The sequence below is a fragment of the Hyperoodon ampullatus genome (genome assembly GCF_949752795.1).
Source record: "Hyperoodon ampullatus genome assembly, chromosome: 2".
NCBI lineage: Eukaryota > Metazoa > Chordata > Mammalia > Artiodactyla > Ziphiidae > Hyperoodon > Hyperoodon ampullatus.
In genome coordinates, this window is record NC_136915.1 from 33,635,710 (window position 1) to 33,659,341 (window position 23,632).

The 23,632-nt window shown below is 38.2% G+C and overlaps 1 protein-coding gene across 1 annotated transcript in view; it reads left to right on the forward strand.

Moving 5' to 3' along the window:
• Positions 1-23,632, forward strand: part of RLF (RLF zinc finger) — a gene marked incomplete at its 5' end in the record, with an annotated part of 80,753 nt that overhangs the window by 40,990 nt on the left and 16,131 nt on the right. The window contains one exon of the mRNA XM_079698211.1: positions 496-698. Coding sequence (XP_079554337.1) covers positions 496-698 — 203 coding nt within the window. The remainder of the gene's footprint in view (positions 1-495; positions 699-23,632) is intronic.

Below are 23,632 nucleotides of genomic sequence, written 5' to 3' on the forward strand. Positions count from 1 at the left end.
TAAACTGGGGATAACAATACTTGCCTTGGTGGTGGTGTGAAGAATAAATGAGAGGTATATAAAAACAGTCAGTTTAAAGCTTGGTACCTCATAAGTGTACAAGTGGTAGTTGTTAATATTACATAGGATACTTGCCTTTTTGCCTGGTACTTAAGTTTATAGTTCATTTCATTGTTCCTTACTATCCTTATCAGAAAGTGAGGGAGGAGAAGGTGAAAGAATAAATTTTGATGAAATGTTAATAGTAGCTTTATTAAAAGGTATGGTGTTCAAAATAAAACTACTAAGTAATGTGGGAATAATTAGCAACATTAATTTATTTTGCTCTTTGCTCTGTTAGATGAGTACTGAGATCAGAATAAACTTCCAATTATATCAGCTGACTTTTTGTCCACTAAAAACAAGCAACAACAAAAGATATCAAACTTTCATCTTTACAACCTTGACGTGTTATGTGGTATGTTATCAAACTGTTTTATTTTTCCTTTTTTCTAGTCAATAAATTGATTGCACAAGAAGGACCTTTCTTTCTGCAAATGCGAATAAAACATTTGTTGAAATCTAACTGCATCCCCCAGGCTACTGCTTTATCAAAACTATGTGCAGAATCTAAAGAAATTTCAAATGTGTCATCTTTTCAGCAAGCCTATATCACGTGCTTATGTTCCATTCTTCCTAATGAAGATGCTATTAAGGAGGTAAGTAAAGCAAATAACTGCTGTTGTCATTCACACTAACTATGAATTTAATAGATTTTAATAATTGTATGCCAGGCTGAAACCCAGACTCATTTTTTTTCAGGCTATGAAAAGTACCATTTTAATTATATATTTAACTGTTCAACAGATTGGATATAAAGTTATGTCTTGTAGGTGGATTTGAAAAGTAGATAATTAAAGAATATGCAGATGAATGTTTATGTATTTGGGTGATGGTTTGCTTTGAAATCTTTAAATATGAAAGATGCTTTTTCCTCTTAAACTAATGATTTCTCTCTGGGAAATGTGGAAATTATTAATACTGGTGTCAAGAGATAAACTAAAGAGAATGGCAGTTAACTTTATTTAATTTAAGTTAGTTTATATATTTAACTTTGTAAGCAGAGAGGTGTAGGACTTTAGAAACCATGAATACATTTTGAACAACGATTAAGCAGACAAACAGGGTTGTTTTTTTTTAAACCTGAACCATTGTTTTCCTTAGAAAAGTTGGAATTAGTTTTCTCTAAGAGTTTTTGATAAATTATACAGAGAAAATGAGGAATTCCAAGGCTGTATTCCATCATCTACCTTTAATTCTCTTACCTGCCATTCAGACCTTACATATGGATTCTCATTTTACCTCTACACTGAACTTTCTTATTAAATGTAGGAATCCCAAGGATCTGGTTCTATGCTGTAGTAATTCTTAACCTTTTATGACAATTTTAGCTGTAAATATCTTACTCTCCAAATGAAACTCTCCACCTTTCCACTTCACTCCCTTTAATATTCAGACTCCACCAGGACCAACAGTCTATCAGTCTGATCAGCTTTTCACTCTCCTTACTCTGATTTTCCATGGTCAATCATTATTAGCACTCCTTTGCATACACCCTCAATTCCTCTCCTGGTCTCTCTCTTAATTGTACTTATTTGACTAACCTGTATCCTCATTATCCCTTCATCTCCACCTGTTTTGTATCTTTACCTGCACCAGTGGGGCCAAACTTAGGTGGAGAATAACCTGGCAACTGATTTTACTTTAATTCAGTCACACTGTGTTTCTTTAGTTCATTCACTCTCCCACTCTCTTAGATTACTATTTCATACTTTTTCCTTTTTTTTTAAACCTATGCTACAATACCTTCTGTCCCATCTCCGTCTCCACTGATGAACTTTCTTCCTGTTTCTCTGAGGAAACTGGGACAGTTGGAAGAGAATTTCCATGACATCTATTCACCTACCTGTATTTATGCATTTATACCTTCTCTTCTGTTACTAAGGATAAACTATATCTGTTTTCCCCTGCTAAGGCCAACAATCCCCTTGACTTCAGTGTCAGATCCCATCTGCACTTGCCCCCTCAAGTATAATGCTGCAGCAGTTTTCCCTTTCTCTACTGCATTTATCAATTTCCCCCTCTGCTGTAACTATCTCATCAGCATTTATGCTGTTATTTCTTCCATTTTTAAAAGAGAAAGACTTCTTCCAGCTACCACCCCATTTCTGTACTGCCCTTTCAGTGTAATTTCTTGAACCATTGTCTGAATTTACTGTTGAACATTTTTCTCCTTGAACATATTCTAACATGGCATTGACTTGTGCCAGTCCACCACATCACTAAATCCACCTGCAAAAGCAGTTCTAAGAGGGAGGTTTATAACATCCTCAGGAAACAAGAAAAATCTCAAATAAACAACCTAACCATACACCTAAAGGAACTAAAACAAAAACAGAAACCAACAAAGCACAAAGTTAGTAGGGAAGAAATCGTAAAGAATCAGAGGAGAAATAAATGAGGCACTTCCGTGGTGGCATAGTGGTTAAGAATCTGCCTTCAAATGCAGGGGACGCAGGTTTGATCCCTGGTCAGGGATCTAGATCCCACATGCATGCCACAACTAAGAGTTCATGTGCTGCAGCTAAGAAGCCCACGAGCTGAAACTAAGGAGCCCACCTGCAGCAATTAAGACCTGGCACAACCAAAATAAAAATAAATAAATAAATGAAATGGAGATTAAAAAAACAATAGAAAAGATCAGTGAAACTTTCAAAGAGCTGGTTCTTTGAAAAAATAAACAAAATTGATAACTTTTAGCCAGACTCATCAAGAAAAAAAGAGGGCCCAAATCAATAAATTCAGATATGGAAAAGAAGTCACAACTGACACCAGAGAAATACAAAAGATCATAAAAAATTACTACAGACAGCTATATGCCAATAAAATGGACAACCTGGAAGAAATGGACAAATTCCTAGAAATTTACCATCTCCCAAGACTGAACCAGGAAGAAATAGAAAATATGAACAGACCAATTACCAGTAATGAAATTGAATCAGTAATTTAAAAAACTCCTAACAAACAAAAGTTCAGTACCGGATGGCTTCACAGTTGAATTTACCAAACATTTAGAGAAGAGTTAATACCTGTCCTTCTCAAACTGTTCCAAAAACTTGTAGAGGAAAGAATACTTCAAACTCATTACATGAGGCCAGCATCACCCTGATACTAAAATCAGATAAAGACACCACGAAAAAAGAAAATTACAGGCTAATACCACTGATGAACATACATGTAAAAATTCCCAGCAAAACATTAGCAAACTGAATTCAACAATACATTAAAAGGATCATGCGCCATGATGAAGTGGGATTTATCCCAGGGATGCACGTATGGTTCAATATTCACGAATCAATCAGTGTGACACACAACATTAAATTGAAGAATAAAAATTATATGTTTATCTCAATAGATGCAGAAAAGGCTTTTGACAGAATTCAACATCCATGTATGATAAAAACTCTCAAAAAGTGTGTATAGAGGGAACATACCTCAACATAACAAGGGCCATATCTGACAAGCCTACAGCTAACATCATACTCAGTGTTGGAAAGCTGAAAGCATTTCCTCTAAGATCACGAACAAGACAAGGATGTTCACTCTCACCACTTTTATTCAACATAGTATTGGAAGTTCTAGCCAAGGCAGTCAGATAAGAAAAAGAAATAAAAAGAATCCAAATTGGAAAGGAAGAAGTAAAACTGTCACTGTTTGCAGATGACATGATATTATATGTAGAAAATCCTAAAGACACCACCAAAAACCTAGAAGAGCTCATCAGTGAGTTTGGTAAAGTTGCAGGATACAAAATCTGTTGCACTTCTGTACACTAACGTGAACTATCAGAGAAATTAAGAAAACAATCCTATTTACAATTGCATCAAAAAGAGTTGGGCTTCCCTGGTGGTGCAGTGGTTGAGAGTCTGCCTGCCAATGCAGGGGACGTGGGTTCTTGCTCCGGTCTGGAAGGATCCCACATGCTGTGGAGCAGGTGGGCCCTTGAGCCATGGCTGTTGAGCCTGCACATCCGGAGCCTGTGCTCTGCAGCAGTGAGAGGCCCACATACCGCAAAAAAAAAAAAAAAAAAAAAAAAAAAAAAAAAGAGTAAAGTACCTAGGAATAAATCTAACTATGGAAGAAAATACCTGTACTCCAAAAACTGTAAGACACCAATGAAAGAAATTGAAGATGACACAAACAGGTGGAAAGATATACTGTGTTCATGGATTGGAAGAATTAATATTGTTAAAATGACTATACCCAAGGCAATCTACAGATAAAGTGCAAACCCTATCAAATGCCAGTGGCACTTTTCATAGAACTAGAACAAAGAATTCTAAAATTTGTATGGAAACATGAAAGATTCCCGAGTAGCCAAACCAATCTTGAGAAAGAAGAACAAAGCTGGAGGTATCATGTTCCCTGACTTCAGACTATAGTACAAAGCCACAGTAATCGAAACAGTGTGGTACTGGCACAAAAAAAGACACCTAAATCAATGGAGCAGAATAGAGAGCCCACAAATTAACCCACACTTATATGGTCAATTAATCTATGACAAAGGAGGCAAAAATATACAGTGGGGAAAAGACAGCCTCTTCAGTAAATGATGTTGTGGCGCATGGGCTTAGTTGCTCCGTGGCATGTGGGATCTTCCCAGACCAGGGCTCAAACCATGTCCCCTGCATTAGCAGGTGGATTCTTAACCACTGCGCCACCAGGGAAGCCCCATCAGGGAACTTTGAATCAAAACTACAATGAGGGGGGCTTCCCTGGTGGCGCAGTGGTTGGGAGTCCGCCTGCTGATGCGGGGGGCGCGGGTTCGTGCCCCGGTCCGGGGGGATCCCACATGCCACGGAGCGGCTGGGCTCATGACCCGTGGTTGCTGGGCCTGCGCATCTGGAGCCTGTGCTCCGCAGTCGGAGGGGCCGCGGCGGTGAGAGGCCCGCGTACCGCAAAAAAAACAAAACAAAAAAACTACAATGAGGTATAACCTCACACCTGTCAGAATGGCTGTTATCAAAAAGACAACAAATAACAAGTGTTGGCGAGGATGTGGAGAAAAGGGAACCCTCATGCACTGGTGGTGGGAATGTAAATTGGCACAGTCACTATGGAGTCAGTGTGGAGGTTCCTCAAAAAACTAAAAATAGAACTACCATACGATCCAGCAGTTCTACTCCTGGGTATTTATCTGAAGAAAACCAAAACACTAATTAGAAAAGAATATGCACCCCTATGTTCATAGCAGCATTATTTACAATAGCCAAGATGTGAAGCAGCCTAAGTTGATGAATGGATAAAGAAGATGTGAGATATATATATATATCTCACATTGTGTATGTATACATATACGTATACATATATGCAATGGAATATTACTCAGCCATAAAAAGGAATGAAATCTTGCCTTTTGCAGCATGGATGGACCTAGAGGGCATTATGCTAAGTGAAATAAATCAGATAGAGAAAGACAAATACTGTATGATTTCATTTATATGTGAAGTCTAAATAAACAAAACAAGTGAACAAACTTAAAATAGAAACAGAGTTCTAGTTGCAGAGAACAAACAGGTGTTTGCCAGAGGAGAGTGGGCAGGGAGGAGGAAAGAAATAGATGGGTGAGATTAAGAGGTACAGACTTCCAGTTGCAAATATATGAGTCATGTGTAAGAAATATATAGTATGGGGAATATAGTCAATAACTATGTAATATCTTTGTATAGTGACATAGCATAACTAGACTTATTGTGGTGATCAGTTTGAAATGTATAGAAACATTGAATCACTGTGTTGTGAAACAGGAACTAACATACTGTTGTAGGTCAATTATACTTCAAAAGCAAACAATCTCATAGAAAAAGAGATCAGATTTGTGGTTACCAGAGGTGAGGAGTGGAGTGACGGGGAGTTGGATGAAAGCAGTCAGAAAGTACAAACTTCTAGTTAGTAAGATAAGTAAGTACCGGGATTGTAATGTACAACATGATAAATATAGTTAACACTGCTCTAGGTTACATATGAAAGTTGTTAAAAGAGTCAGTCCTAAGAGTTCCCATCACAAGAAAAAAGTTTTTTTTCTATCTCTTTAATTTTGTGTCTATATGAGATGATGGATGCTCACTAAACTTATTGTGATAATGGTCTCAAGAGAGATGATGGATGCTCACTAAACTTATTGTGATAATGGTCTCAAGATGTATGTAAGCCAAATCATTAAGCTGTACACCTTAAACTCATGTGCTGTATGTCAATATTATCTCAATACAACTAGAAGAAGAAAATCCACGATGACTTCCCAGTTTTCACCTTACTCCATCTGACTTATTAACTCTGTCTTTTAAACTTTTAACAGATTTTTCCACTTGGCTTCTAGGGTACTATACTCTCTTTGTTTTCTATCTACCTGGCTGATTGATCTTTCTCATTTCTACTTGCTCTTCCTCCTCCTCTCTCTGATGATTGAATGTTATATTACTCTAGGACTCTTTTTGTGTCCTCTCTTTTCTATTTACACGTATTCCCTTGGTGATCTCATTTAGGCTCACGGTCTTAACCAGTTATGGCCTGAATCCCAGATGTTTTATCTCCAGCTCAGTCCTCTCCTCTGAGCTCCAGACTCATATATTCAACTGCCTAATCACTATCTCGACTTGCATGGCTAATGGCATCTTAAACTTAACATGTCCATACCTAAGCTCCTGATATTCCTGGTATTAGGGCTTTGTTTTGTTTTTATGAGCTTTCCTCTAAATGAAGTCAATTGTAAAACAACTGTACTCCAATAAAAATTAATTTAAAAAAGAGACAATAGTTAAGAAATAAAAATTAATGAAAGAATAAGAATAAATATAAATGAAGCCAATTGCATTCCAACTGTGTTCTCATTGTTGGAGGGGGAGGAGGCGGGTAGAGAATAACCAGCTACCACTTTTTTGAGCTTTTACTATGTATTAGGCACTATGCTAAATGCTATGTATACACTGTCACATTTAGTTCTCACAACTCTTAGGTAGCTCCATTTTGGTAAGGAAGTGAGGCTCAGATTAAGTAATATGTTCATGGTTACAGAACTTAATGTAGATAAGCTGAGATTCAAACCTGACTTTGGTGTACTACCACTAATATTATATTAAAGATATAGGATGATAAATACTATTCTATGTGGTATATACCTAAGTGTCTATATGTCATATGGTGTCTTAGGCATTGGAGATACAAAGATGAATCTAGAAGCCTTTGAACTGGTGTACTTGCTTTCACTCTTCTACATTTTATTTTTCCACAAAGTAGCCAGAATAATCTGTAAAACTTAAATCAGGCCATGTCACTTCCTTGATCAGAACCACTCAATAGCTTTCTGTCTTGCTCAGAATAAATCCAGAAGTCTTTATATTCTGTGTGCCATGGCCCCTGGCTACTTGTCTAACCATCTCTGACTATATCTTCTACAGCTTAATGCTCACTCCTCTCCAGCCCTCTTGTCTTTGCTGTTTTTTGAACAAGCCAAACATATTCCTACCTTAGAGTTTTGTCTTAGATCACTCCCTGGAATGCCTTGCCACAAGATAGTTTGGATAGCTCATTCCCTTACATCATTCACATCTCTCCTTAATATTGCCGTATCAAAGAGGCCTTCCTCACTGTCCCACCTGAAGTAATACCCTATCTCCCCCTACTCAGTCTTGTTTTTCTTTAATAAATATCTCCTGTCAATTATTATAAATATATACAAATCCATCTAAAATGGCCCCCATCACTCTCTGCCCCCTTACCTACCTATTTTTTTATTTATAGTACATACCACTAGTTCTGGACATAATATTTGTTTATTCTCTGTTTCCTCCCACTAGATTGAAAACATTGTAAGGACAGGGACATAAGTTTGCCCATTGCTGTATCTCTACATCCTAGACAAATACGTAGCCACATAGTAGGAACCAAACATAAGCCTGTAAATTTATTTGTTTGCAATGTTGGGAAGGGTAAGGAGATGGGAGACTGCTTACCTCTAATAACAGCTGCAATATCATGTGTTTGGGAAGCTTAATCAGAATAAGATGGAGTAATGGTTATACTCAGCACCTAATATATACCAAAAGAATTCAGAAGAAGCAAAACTGCTAGACCTTGGATTTGATTCCTCTATCTCTCAATCTTTGCTTATTTAAAACCTATTTTGTTTTTAGCATTGTATTAGGCATTGGCAAATACATAATGGTGTACATGGCCTAGTTTGGTTGCCAGAAACAGTAACAGGAAGATAAGTACTAAGCCATATGATAGTGCCTCTAAATTCCGTAAAAGTGTAGAGGTAGAGAATATCGTTGTGGACTGGCATATAAGGCTTTATAAAAATTGATCCTTGAGTTGGACCTTGAAATAATGGTGGGGTTTGGGTGGGTATAAAGAATGGTTTGGGGATAACTGACTCTGGTAGTAAAGGCAAAGAAATGAATATGCACTTTGTAGGGAACCACTAGGGAACACCTTGCCTGGAGCAGAGAGTGGATGTTTAGGTCTTGTGAGAAATAAGACCTGTTGCGTAGGGAAAAGTAAGGCCTTGGAAACTCCAGTGCATTTGAACTTAGATTCAGTGCAGTAGAAATTAGGAAGGTTTTGAAGATAGGAAGTGAAATGACTGAAACAGTGTTTTAGGAAGCATAGACAGAAAGAGTATATATTAGATTTAGGAGAAGAGATTGGAGTTAGCAAGAGGAGAAAGGATGGGACTTGGTGACAGGACAAAAATAAGGGATAATGTGCAGAGATCCCTTTAAGAGACTCATAAGACTTGGGAGACTGGAAGAATGGGGGTGCTCTGCTACTGACAAGAATGGCAAAGAAGAGAGGGGTATGGGAGAACAGGGAGGATATGGGATCTTTCCTGGTTTATTAATAACAAATCAAGAAAACAGGATTTCTTCCTGAAGTTATAGAATTAATTCCTTTCAACAAGTTTGTGGAGAATGCAAGGAACTGGGTTATTGGAAATGTGATCTGATTTACTATGGTCTGTGGATCAAATCCATCCGGCTACTTGTTTTTATAAATAAAGTTTTACTGGAACACAGTCACGCCTATTTGTTTATTGTTTATGACTGGTCTTGCTCTACTATGGCAGAGCTGAATAGCTGTAACCAAGACCATCTGGCCCGCAAAGTTGAAAATATTTTCTGTCTGGGTGTTTACAAAAAATGTTTGCTGACCTTTGCTATGCAAGATTCAGATTTCCTAGTGTATTACAACCATTAAATATCATTTAGTCTAACCTTCCATGATTTACCAATGGTGAGACTGAGGCCAAGAGGTAATGTTTCCAAGGCCCTGCCTTCATTAAGCTAATTATTAAGTCCAAGCCCAGGCTAGAACACAGATCTCCTGGCTCCCTGGCCAGCTCTCTTTACACTGTACAACTTACTTCTAGCTGGTAAACACTGATGAGTCATGTTCTAACAGGAAACATTTTGGTGGTATTTTCATTCCATTCATAGTTATACATTTATGTATAGGTGCAACTTAAAATATTTTTATAATGATTGGGATTCATTTGTTAAATATGTCAATGTGACAACATTTGGCACACATCATAAAATTATTCTAAAAGGAACACAGGTACCATCATAATTAGTCTCTTATCCAGTGATGCTTTCTTTTGCAAGTGAGAGCAGAATTAAAGAAATCTTTCAAAATTTGCTTTGGGAAAGGACCAGTGAATCACTAGATGTTCTTTAATTGGAGTTTAAAATCAGCACATGTTCTAAGGCAGCAAACTTACACACAACATTTGCCATCTACTTCAGCTGAGTTCAGGAGAAGAGTCAAATTAACTTGAATAAAAGTACTTATATTTTGGCACCTGTAGGTATCACAATAATGGGTGTGTGTAATAGGAAACCTCTGCTGGGGAAGATTTAGCCAGACATGTACAATTAAGATTAATTGATGGGGTCAACTTGAAAGCCAGAATTCAGAACCCAAAATTTAGAACTCCATGGAATCCTCAAGTTCTAGGTTGTAAATACCGTATTTAGAATTGGATGAGATGACACTGTTATTAATTTTACATATGAAAGGATTTTTTAAAAAATATTTATTTATTCATTCATTTGGCTGCACCAGGTCTTAGCCGTAGCATAGGTGATCTTTGTTGCTGCGTGAAGGATCTTCACTGTGGTGTGTGGGATCCCCAGCTGCAGCGTGCCAGCTCCTAGTTGTGGCACGCGGGATCTAGTTCCCCGACCAGGGATCCATCCCCGGCCCCCTGCATTGGGAGTGTGGAGTCTTTAACCACTGACCGCCAGGGAAGTCCCTACATATGGAAGGATTTTAAGGAAAGTTACAGACTTGGCCATGGCCTAGTGTCGCAAGTGGATGTTTCCTATGTGTATATTTTTTATTACTGAAAGAGGAAATCTTTGCAAAGGTCAAGTTTCCCACATATAGTATAAAGGATAACGATGTTTTAAACATGAAGCACTTCTGTTATTATGAAGAGCAAGAAATCTGTCTGCAGAGTTCTTGGCACAGATAAAGAAGTGGTTCATTTCAGTCTTGATCCCTGAGTGAACTGCATCTTCAGTGTCTGATGTGGTTACAAGGCTTGCTTCTTCTCTTGATGAGGAAAGGAAAAGACAAACAGGACCCGATTTACTCACCAGTCTAACACTGTTGGGAATTGACACAGTCACTAGGTATATAAATGATAAACAGAGCAAATACACTTAAACAGGACCCATTAGGAATCCAGTTTGGGAGTAGAAGAAACAGTAAACAACAGCATAGAGATTCCAGATGTACCTTTTTAAAAAATTTTTTATTTATGTATTGATTTTTGGCTGCGTTGGGTCTTCGTTGCTGCGCGCGGGCTTCCTCTAGTTGCGGCTAGAGGGGGCTACTCTTTGTTGCGGTGCACGGGCTTCTCATTGCGGTGGCTTCTCTTGTTGCAGAGCAAGGGCTCTAGGCCCGCAGGCTTCAGTAGTTGTGGTGCACGGGCTTAGTTGCTCCGCGGCATGCGGGATCTTCCCGGACCAGGGCTCAAACCCATGTCCCCTGCATTGGCAGGCAGATTCTTTTTTTTTTTTTTTTTTTTTTTTTTTTTGCAGTATGTGGGCCTCTCACTGTTGTGGCCTCTCGCGTTGCGGAGCACAGGCTCCGGACGCGCAGGCTCAGTGGCCATGGCTCACGGGCCCAGCCACTCTGCGGCATGTGGGATCTTCCCGGACCGGGGCATGAACCCATGCCCCCTGCATTGGCAGGCAGACTCTCAACCACTGCGCCACCAGGGAAGCCCTGGCAGGCGGATTCTTAATCAATGCACCACTGGAGAAGTCCCCAGATGTACCTTAAATAAGAAGATTAAGATGGATCCTGAACGAGGAATAATAAAGTGTATAATTAAAATTAAAATCGATAATATTACTTTATGTATCCTTATGGTCATATGGTGAATGAGATGTACTTTCAGAAAATACACTAAAGGTAGAAGCCTGTATGAAGAACTGGAAGATTTGCCTATTTAAATATCTTATCTCCGAAAGCAGAGTTCTTTTAAATAGCTTTGAAGAGACATCTTCCTAAAACTTAGTATATATTTGGATCTCACCTCTGCTGTTACTTTCATGGGTTATGTGTGGGTATTTTGGTTGATATGTGATTATATTGGAGGGGTCATCATGGAGAGTTAGTCAGACACAGTCATTTTCAAGAATTCAGTAGGACAATTCAGGCTTCTCTCAGATACTCAGAGTCATAGGATTTAACTAGAAGCATCAGTGACCATTTATTTCTTTAGGAAACATACAAGTGACCACTCAGTATCATAGTATTGGTCTGTGGTATTGCTGCAGTTTAAAAGAAACCTGGTTTTTAGAAGCACAACCTTTTTTCCAGGTGATGTCTATGAACCTAACAGGGATGATTCTCTCAAAAGTAGACCCAGGGTTACATGAAATGGAGGCTTGCTAACTGACTCCTCCCTTTCTCCTACTTGGGGATGCAAGTGAGAGAAATCTTATTATGTGGATAACTTCCACTTTGATTCCTTTTTGAAAAAACCATTTACCAGCTTGTTTTTTAAAATCCATTATTAGGAACAAATTATTTGCATTATATCCCAGAACTGATCAGGAAAATACTAGATTGAAAACCATAGTTCTAGAGAAAGATAAATGTTAAAATATTCCAGTAATGGCACTGGCCAGAATACTAGTTTACCTTGGTTAGCCTAAGCGTGAAGATAACTTAAGAAGGCAAATAAGCCATCTCTACCCACCTTCTCTTGTGCCAGTTGACTACCTGTCGTACCATTGCTGTTTAATTCGCTGATTATTATGAAAGCCTTCTAATTGCATCTGTTCTTTTTTTTTTTTTTTTTTGCGGTATGCGGGCCTCTCACTGTTGTGGCCTCTCCCGTTGTGGAGCACAGGCTCCGGACGCGCAGGCTAAGTGGCCGTGGCTCACGGGCCTAGCCGCTCCGCGGCATGTGGGATCTTCCCGGACTGGGGCACGAACCCATGTCCCCTGCATCGGCAGGCGGACTCTCAACCACTGCGCCACCAGGGAAGCCCTGCATCTGTTCTTGTCCCCAAAATTCATTCTCTGCAATAGCCGAGGTGATCTTTTTTCTTCTTTAAATAAAATTAGGCATTTTATTTTGAAATAATATTAGATTCAGATGTTACTGTAAGAAATAATACAGTCCTGCCTTCCAGTCATTTAATATATATTCACTGGAGACTGTGTTAGGCACTGGGAATACAGAGGTGAAAAGACACAAGGGAGAGCAACAGCAGACAGTATTCACACAACGTGAGGCTTGGGGAAAGGTCTGTGCTGGAAATTGAGTTCCAAGTTATCAGCATTTGAAACCAGAGAGTGGAGGGCATTAACTTTTTCAGAACTCTGGAAATTAACTAAAGGCTTACTGTAATCCTAGGAAGTTTTATTCAAGAAAAACGCATGAATCTCAGAACAGTGAGCTTGGTGGCATTTTAACTTGCCCTACTTCTCATTTCCCTCTCCCTAGCTTCACAGTAACCTTGAAAACCAGCAGTCTAGCAGCCACCGAGGAAGCAGAATGGTTTTGGAACTCTGCAAAAGCCCATCCCCACAGAATTGTCACTATTTGACCTACTTGGCAACTTTCTGAAAAGCTGTGTTCTCAGGATTTGTCTTTATTTGACTCAGAGCTCACTCCACCAAAAGTTCTGTCCTGGGGCATTTATCAAAAATAATGATTGGTAATTGTTTAACATGACAGTTGTCTGAGGAGGAATTGCCAGTTGGGCTTAACAAAAGACTGACAAAAATTAAAAAGAAAAACTGGGATATAAGATGTCCATAGAGGACTTTGAAAACCTCTGATATATTCCTAGTACTCTGGAAGGTAACACAAATGTATAGTGCTGTATGTCTGCCAAGGAATGACCTGAGAAGGCTCTAATCCCTCACCTCTTGGTTACCTTGAGGCTTCGCACAAGTAGGAAATGAAGGACAGGTTAGAGCTGTAAACTGCCTACTGAAATACTGAAAGGATTCCCCAACACACACACACAGCTGCTTGGCAAAAGCAGAGAGACTTTCTTGTTCAAGGCATTTACGCAACATATTCAACATCTTGAATTAAGCTAACCAAGCAGAGATTGTAGTGGCCACACATGACAAAGAATACAGGCTTTACAGAATTATTCCAAGAAAGTCACTAAACAAACAGTAACAATAATAAACCCCAAAGAGGTGAAAGATTCTGATTTCCAGAGTTGCCACAATATATTATTTAAAATATCCACTTATCATTATAAAGAAATATGGTAGTCCATACACAGGGAAAAAGGCAGCCAACAGAAACTTAGGATGCCCAGGTGCTGGACTTACTAGAAAAGGAACTTTAAATCAGTTATTGCAAATACACTCAATTCGTGGTAGTTATGTTCTATAGAGTCACTGCAAACACTGAATTAGCTTATACTGAATCCATTGCTCCTAGGGGAAATACAAGGTTAGGTTCCTTCAAGCCTCTGGTCACATAATTTTTGTCAACTGATCAATACATAACCTTGTTTTATGTGTGCTTCTGTTTAAAGATACCTTATTTAATTTATATTACTGATTTATTAACATTGAACTCATAGCCAACAGCAGTGTAACTCATGCCTGCATGAAACTTATTTAACACATGTATTTTCTCCATAAGGCACATCACAGTCTCTTGCACTTAGGAAATTAGGCAGCACTTCGGCACTACAACTAGGGGCTATTCTAAACAGTGAAATCACCAATGAAAAATACAAAAACATTGAAGAGTGGCAATAAATAGAACATGAAAAAGATAGTTGTTACAGTATGAGAACTGAAACAAAAAGAGCAACACCTTGTTTGACCTTAGCTGGGAACCTGCTCAAGAGAGGATTCAAATTTTTTGCCATTATATGCATGTTCATGAATGACTGGGAGAGCACTGTGAGTATTGAATTTGGGGGTTAAAAATAAATTTCATCAAGTAGGCTAATTTGTAAGTACAGAATCTGCAAATAATGAAGATTAACTGTATATTCAAAGAACTAAAGCAACTAAAGAAAAGTATGAGAAAAGTGTCTCAAGATGTAGACAATAGAAGTAAAGAAATAGAAAAAAAGAACCAAATAGAGACTGTGGAGTGAAAAAGTACAATAATTGAAATTAATTCACTGAAGAGGCTCAACATCAGATTTGAATTAACAGAAGAAAGAATTAGCAAACTTAAAAGAAGTCGATTGAGATTACTCAATCTGAGGAACAGAAGAGCCCCAAAATACATGAGCTGGCAGCATTGAAGGGGGAAATAGACAATTCAAATACAATAGTTGGAGACTTTAATACCCCACTTTCAATAGTGGATAAACCAACTAGACAACAAGGAAATGGAAGGCTTGAGCAGTACTATAAACCAACTGGACCTAGCAGACGTTTATAGAATATCCAAGAGCAGCAGAATATACATTTCTTCTCAAATGCACATGGAACGTTCTCCAGGATAGACATATGTTAGGCCATAAAACAAACTGATAAATTTAAAAGGATTGAAATCATACAAAGTATGTTTTTCGGCCACAATGGAATGAAATTAGAAATTAGTAGCAGAAGGAAATTTGGGAAAGTCACAGATATGTGGAGATTAAACAACACCTCAGAATAAGCAATTGATCAAAGAAAAAAAATGAGAAGTTAGAAAACACATTGGGATGAATGATGAAAACACAACATACTGAAATTTATGGGATGCAACTAAAGCAGCATTTAGGGGAAATTTACGGTTGTAAAATGTCAATCTTAAAAAGAGAAGGATCTTGGGAGTTCCCTGGTGGCGTAGTGATTAAGATTCTGGGCTTTTACTGCTGTGGCCCAGGTTCAATCCCTGGTCGGAGAACTAAGATCCCCCTGGTCGGAGAACTAAGATCCCCCTGCAAGCTGTGCAGTGTGGCCAAAAAAAAAAAAAAAAAAAGATCTCAAATTAATAACTTAACCATCTACCCTAAAAGACTAGAAAGAAGAGCAAACTAAACCCAAAGCTAGCAGAAGGAAGGAGATAATAATGATTAGAGTATAAATAAATGAAATAGAGAATACAAAATCAATAGCAAAAACTAATAAAAGTTTGTTTTTAAAGATCGACAAAATTGATAAACTTTTAGTTAGGCTGAACATGAAAAAAAGAATACTCAAATTACTAAAATCAGGAATGAAAGAGAGGACATGACTACTGATATTACAGGAATAAAAAGGATTATAAGAGCATACCATGAACAACTATACACCAAAATGTTATATTTACTTAGATGAAATGGACAAATCTTAGAATGAAACAAACTACTGAAATTAACTCACGAAGAAATAGAAAAACTGAATATACCTATGACTAGTAAAGAGATCGAGTAGGTAATTTAAAAACTTCCCACCAAGAGAAGCCCACACCCACATGGCTTCACTGGTCAATTGTACAAAACATATACAGAAGAATTTACACCAGTCCCTCGCAACGTCTTCCAGAAAATAAAAGAGGAGGGAATCCTTCCAAACTCATGCAGTGAGGCCATTATTATCCAATAACCACAACCAGACTAAGATATCAAGAGAAAGAGAGGTACAGACCAATATCTGTAACAAATATGGATGCAAAAATCCTCAACAAAATCCAGCAAAACAAATCCAGCAATATAGAAAAAGGAGTGCTGTCTGCCCTCTGTATCCATGGGTTCCGCCTCCAACTGTGGATTGAAAATATTCAGGGGAAAAATTTCCAGAAAGTTCCAGAAAGCAAAACTTGAATTTGCCCCCTGCAACAACTATTTATATAGCATTTACATTGTATTAGGTATTATAAGTACTCTTGAAGTGATTTAAAGTATACAGAGGATGTGCGTAGGTTATATGTAAATGCTGTGCCATAGAATAAAGGACAAAAGCTACATGTTTGTCACAAGAGACAGAAAAAGCATTTAACTAGATCCTACACCCTTTCGTGTTAAAAGCACTCAGCAAACTAGGAATAAGCTGGAAACTTCCTCACCCTGATTAAGAGCATTTGTGGAAACCCACGGCTGACATAATACTTAGTGATGAAAGATTGAGTGGTTTTCCCCAAAGATCAGGGACAAAACAAGAATGTCTGCTTTTGACATTTCTATTCAATATTGTGCTGGAAGGTTTAGCCAGAGCAGTTAGGCAAGAAAATAGTTAAAAGGCATCTAGATTGGAAAGCAAGATGTATAAGTATTTCTAATTGCATATATCATGATCTTGTATATAAATGATCCTAATAAGATCAATATACAAAAATCATTTTTATTTATATACATCTAGCAATGAACAGTACAAAAAATGTAATTAAGGAAACAATTCGGTGTACAATAGCATCATAAAGAATAAAATATTTAGAATAAATTTTTTAAAAGAAGTACAAGACTTGTTTGTATACTGAAGACTTTAAAACATTGTTGAAAGAAACTAAGTAAATGGAACAACATCCCATGTTGTTGGTCCAGAAGACAGTATTGTTAAATGGCAGTATTCCCCAAATTGATCCTCAGATTCAGTGACATCTCTGTCAAAATTCTACCTTCCTCTCTTGCAGAAATTGATAAGATGATGCTAAAATTCATGTGGAAATTCAAGGGACCCTGGATAGCCAAAACAATATTGTAAAAAGAACAAAGTAGGAGGACTCACTTCTTTATTTCAAAGCTCACTAAAAATTTTCAGTAATCAAGCCGGTGTTTTCCCGGCAAAAGGGTAAGCGAAAAGATCAATAGACTAAAATTGAAAGTCCAGGGCTTCCCTGGTGGTGCAGTGGTTGAGAGTCCGCCTGCCGATGCGGGGGACACGGGTTCGTGCCCCGGTCCGGGAAGATCCCACATGCCGCGGAGCGGCTGGGCCCGTGAGCCATGGCCGCTGAGCCTGTGCGTCCGGAGCCTGTGCTCTGCAACGGGAGAGGCCACGGCAGTGAGAGGCCCGCGTACCGCAAAAAAAAAAAAAAAAATGAAAGTCCAGAAATAGGACTTCCTTGGTGGTCCAGTGGTTAAGACTCTGTGCTTCCAATGCAGGGGGCATGGGTTTGATCCCTGGTCGAGGAAGTTCCACGTACTGTGTGGCGCAGCCAAAGAACAAAAGAGAGAGAGTCCAAAAATAAGCCCTCACACTTACAGCCAGTTGATTTTCTACATGGATGCCAAGATAATTCAGTGGGGGAAAGGATAATCTTTTCAGTAGTTGGTTCTTTAACAAATGGATATCTATTTGTAACAGAATGAAGTTTGACCCTTAATACCACACGTAGAGATTAACTCCAAATGAATCATAGACTTAAATGTAATAGCTAAAACTGTAACATGTTAGAAGGAAATATAGGAATAAATCTTTAAGACCCTGGATTAGGCAGTTGTTTCTTATATGTGACACCAAAAACACAGGTGACAAAAGGAAAAGTAAATAGGACTTCATCCAACTTTGTGTGTCAAAGTCAAGAAAGTGAAAAGTTGATCCACAGAAGGGGAGAAAATATTTGCAAACCATATATATGTAATATAATCTGATAAAGGACTTGAGCCCAGAATACATGTAGAGCTCTTTAAAAATCAGTAATCAAAAGACAAATAATTTAATTTTTTAAATGATCAAAGTGTTTTTTTAATCGTTAGATTTTTTTTTTTTTTTGAGCAGTTTTAGGTTTACAGAAAAATTGAGTGGAAAGTACGGAGTTCCCATATGTTCTCCCTCACCCCAGAGTCACCTATTGACGTCTTGCGGTTGGTGTGTTAGATTTGTTACAGTAGGTGAGCCAGTACATTATTATTTACTAAAATCCGTAGTTTACATTAGGCTTCACTCTTGGTGTTGTACATTCTATGGCTTTTGACAAACGTATAATGACATGTATCTACCATCACAGTATCATATAGAATAGTGTCACTGCCCTAAAGATTTCCTATGCTCTGCCTATTCATCCCTCACTCTCTCCTCTCAGGCCCCTGGCAACCACTGATCTTTTTACTGCTTCCATAGTTTTACCTTTTCCAGAATATTACGTAGTTGGAATCATATAGTACGTAGCCTTTTCAGATTGGCTTCAGATTGGCATTAAAAGTTCCTCCATGTTTTTGTCTCTCTCTCTCTTTTTCCCGAGTTATTATCAAACTCATATTGCCCTTATTTAATTTTTTTAAACCAACCAAAGTCCATGGTTGGTTCAATCTTTGTGCTGTGCATTCTGTAACCTGGAATTCTCAGGAGTCTAATACTGCTGTTTATTGTGTGTGCTGACATTTTCTGGAGTGGCTTGTTTATTTGTGCTTTTTATAGTTTGGGATTGTGAGCCTCAGTTTTGGCGAGTTGAGTGGGGGTAGGGAATACTTTATGTCTGAGAATTCTCATAGGCCTTAGTTAGCATATATCTGTATAAATCATGTTTACGTTTGCTTCTGCCAGGCGATTTAAAGATATTACCAGCCAGAATCTTCTTTTTATTTTATTTGTTTTTCTCAGTTTGGGTTTTTTAGACAATAGAATAGTATTATATCAGACTCCAAGTTTGAACGAGGAAAGATTATAAATTCTCAGAATGTTTTTGATCCCACAAGAACCCAGGTTGCAATGGACAAATACATTTTCCTGTTATATCCCTGCCCCCCTGCCCACCTTTTTTTTAGTCTACACTTTCTCTGAGTTTTTAGCTCTTCAGGGGTTCCAACTTTATGCCAAAGGGCTCAGTGCCAACTTCTCAGGTTCAGGCTTTATCATCTCCTAACCACGACTTGTAAAACCCAAGCCTCTTCGTGAAATTCTACAACCCAGCAAGTTAAGGCAGTTGTCCATTCACACTTAAACTTCTTTCTTGAGTTTTCAGCTATGTATTTAGGAAATATTTGTATTTGTTGTGTTTTATCCAGGATTTCTAAGTGCTTTGCCACAGGAGAATTTTAAGCCATTATTCTTATTAAGTCCAGCTCTTTGTTTTTATTCCCTGTTCAGCACCAGGGCTGGCAGGAAAGTATGTAACCATTATATATAAAATTCATAGGGTAAGATGGTATGTTTTCATCTTTGATACCTGAGTTCCCAGCATTAGCCACTTCTTGTCTTTATCCTAAAAATTTTTTTTTTCCTTCGTTACGCGGACCTCTCACTGCTGTGGCCTCTCCCGTTGCGGAGCACAGGCTCCGGACGCACAGGCCCAGCGTCCATGGCTCACGGGCCCAGCCGCTCCGCGGCATGCGGGATCTTCCCCGACCAGGGCACGAACCCGTGTCCCCTGCATTGGCAGGCGGACTCTCAACCACGGCGCCACCAGGGAAGCCCTATCCTAAAAATTTTTGATTCTGGTAAATTCAAATGTCACTGATAGTGCTTATGCATGATTTATATTTTTGTATCATTAAGTTTATCAGACTTTCGTTATGAGGTAGACCTTGATAAGGAAAGATCTGAGGGGACTGGTGAGGATTTGAAAGAGGCTTAAGGTGAGAACATGGTGTGGAATGAATGAGCCTGAATAGTCTTTCACATGCTTCTGAGTTCTTGGCTGGTTCTGCTCACTATCTATTCATTTCAATTCAGTAAACGTTTATTGACTACCTTTGGACATAAAACAGTCACCATATTCCTAGCCTTCAAAGAGCACACAGTAATAAGGTATTATCATTTCCACTGTTAGAGCATCTCACTGTAGCATAGTGGCTAAGAGTATGGACTCTGGAGCCAGACCATCTGGGGTAGATCTGGGGATGTTTATGTAAATTTGTAGAACAGTACCTGACATATAGTAATGCTGTATAAGATTTAGAAGTATTATTATCATTATTATTACTTTTTCACTGCCTTTTTTTTTCTTCTTCACATCTCCTTATTGCTCTCTCTGCCTCGACAATCAGCTTACCCTCTCCTGTCTATCTTGTGGACTGATAAAAACTCTTGCTTAAGTCACACCAGAATATTAGGGTAAAAGAACAGATATACAATCAACACAATCCAACCTTTCTTTAAAATAGGTACATATTTGTAGTAGTCATGTATTGTTTGCTATACAGTTAGTGTGTATAGACAGAATACTGGAGTAAAACTCACATTGGTTATTATTGAGTTGTAAGATCTAAGGCTAATTTTTATTCTCTATATTTTTCAGGTTTTCTATTATAAACATTTTTATAATCAGGAGAAATCTAATAAATAGAAGTTAATCAAACTAAAAACTATACTGATTTCAAGTCATTCCTTTCAGATATATATCCAGAAAGCCTTGCCAGTCTTACAGACCTTACCATGTTGATAAAATGAGAAAATACAATAAAAGTTATTTGAAATGGATAAAAAATATTCTAGAAATATAAGTTGTGTGTTATTTCCATTCTGATTTCTATGTCTGGCATAGAGAGCTTCTCATGCTATTTCTCAGCTTGGAGATGTTATATTGCTGCCAAAATTGAATTTTAGAATTCTTGGTTTTCAGCAGAAGCTTTAACATGGTGTGGATGGTAGGTGGTGGTGGTTCTGGAACAGCTGGTTTTACTTGCTGTGGAATTCTCACTTTGGTCTTTCAATCAGTACAATTTTAAGTGGCTCTGTGGTGAGCATTTCCTCTCTGGATGACCCTTCTGATTCATTCAGCTATGGATGAGGATATGGTTGTTTAGGGCATCAGTAAAATTCCATCTTCATAATGTATGATTTTATTTTTTTCCCTGAAACCTGAGTTTAACTTTAATTATGTTTAGGCTTTAACAACTTAACTTTCCCTCCCAATACTCGTTAGATACAAATTTACATCGAGTGATTTTGCATCTGAGAGTGATCTTGTGAAATACTTTCTAGTATTCTTAAGGTTCACTTTCTTTTTTATTTTTTCTTTTTAAAATTTATATATTTTGTGAAAACAATTCTTTTGTCTAGCATTTTATTTATTACTTTTAATGAAAACAATTTTTAACAGCACTTTTAAAGTGCTTCCTTTCTGCCAATCCCTTTTTTTAAAATTTAATTTTATTTATTTTTGGCTGTGCTGGGTCTTCGTTGCTGCGCACGGGCTTTCTCTAGTTGCAGCAAACGGGGGTTATTCTTCGTTGTGGTGCGCCAGCTTCTCATTGCGGTGGCTTCTCTTGTTGCGGAGCGTGGGCTCTAGGCATGTGGGCTTCAGTAGTTGTGGCTCGCGGACTCTAGAGCGCAGGCTCAGTGGTTGTAGCGCACGGGCTTAGTTGCTCCACGGCATGTGGGATCATCCCGGACCAGGGCTGGAACCCGTGTCCCCTGCATTGGCAGGTGGATTCTTTTTTTTTCTTTTTTTTTTTTGCGGTACGCGGGCCTCTCACCGTTGTGGCCTCTCCTGTGGTGGAGCACAGGCTCCGGACGCACAGGCTCAGCGGCCATGGCTCACGGGCCCAGCCGCTCCGCGGCATGTGGGATCCTCCCAGACCGGGGCACGAACCCGTGTCCCCTGCATCGGCAGGCGGGCTCCCAACCACTGTGCCACCAGGGAAGCCCGGCAGGTGGATTCTTAACCACTGCACCACTAGGGAAGCCCTGCCAATCCCTTTTAAAACATATTTTTTTTTAACTTAGCTCTAATAGGTACACATAGCACATTTTTTAGAAATTGAGGTATAATTGACATATATTAGTTTTAAGTGTGCATCGTGATTCAGTACTTGTATATATTGTGAAATGATCATCACAATAAAGCTAGATAACATCTGTCACCATACATAGTTACAAAAAATTTTTTTCTTGTGATGAGAACTTTTAAGATAAACTCTCAGCAACTTTCAGATATGCAATATGGTATTATTAACTATAGTCACTGTGCTGTACTGAAACATGTTAAAAATTCTTATAATAACTATGAGGAAGGTTCTGTTATTCCCATTTTAAAGATGAGGAAACTGAGGCACTAAGTTACTGAGAAGTTACGTAACTTCTCCAGGATCACATAGCTAGTAGCTATAGAGCTGGGAAGAGAATGTATACAGTCTGGTTCTACAATAATTGCTTTTAACCACTGCACTACACTGCTTATTATGTCATTGCGTTGCCTTTCCAAAGATTAGAAAACACAGTATTAAATAAGTTGCGCTTTTTAAACACGAACTTTTTATCTTTAAGTTAAACTTGATTCATTTATTCCATTTAGCAGCATGTATTTACTGAGTGTCTTCTATGTTCCAGACACTGTGATAAGTGCTGAGTTTTGAACAAGATGTACATAATCCTGACCACATGGATTTTATATTCTAGCAGAGAAGACATGCTAATAAGTTGTTCAACTAATGATTGAATTGCAGTGTGGTAAATGCTACAAAGGAGAATTTGAGAGTAGAGTTTTTGCCAGGGATTCTAACGTGCTTTTAGCAGTTAGGGAAGGATTCAGTGAGAAAATGGCATTTGAGCTAAGCTGAGAAAGGAGCCTTTCTGTGCCTACCTGAGGGTATAACTAAAATTAGAGACTTAGAACCACCAGAGTGGTTCTGCATAGCACTCTGGAAGGAGATGAGCTAAACTCTATATGCCTCATTTGCCCTTACACACACTTCATTTGTCCTGAAAGTATCACTGTTTTGTATATTTGGTGCCTAGTATAATTGACATTTATAATGCTGACAGTCATGAAATAGACTATGTTCTTCATAGTCTGTTTATTAAGACAGGGAAATGATAAAATAGAGAGTGAGAAAGGGTCTTCAGAAGTCTTAATCTACTATTTTACCACTATACAAAAAGAGCCCCGGAAAATTCTACTGATTTGCCCAGAGGTTGGTTGTTTTTGTTTTTTTTTAAGATTCCTATAAATAGTGTAAATGAAAAAGATGTGTTTCTATAAGTGTTTTAGTTGTGTGAAAAACTCAGTTATACAAAATAGTTTTTCCTTAATTACATGAGAAAATGATACGTTGATATAGTATTTATATTTAAAACAGTTTCTCATCTGGCCTCCTTTAGCCCTACTGGGAGTAAGGGTAAGCTTGTTAGTTTTCTGTCTATAACTAGAGGGACTTGAATTAAATTGAAAAAGAAAAAAAGAAACAAAAAACGGGAAAAAAGTTGATGGTACTTCAGCTGAAAATAACCTGAA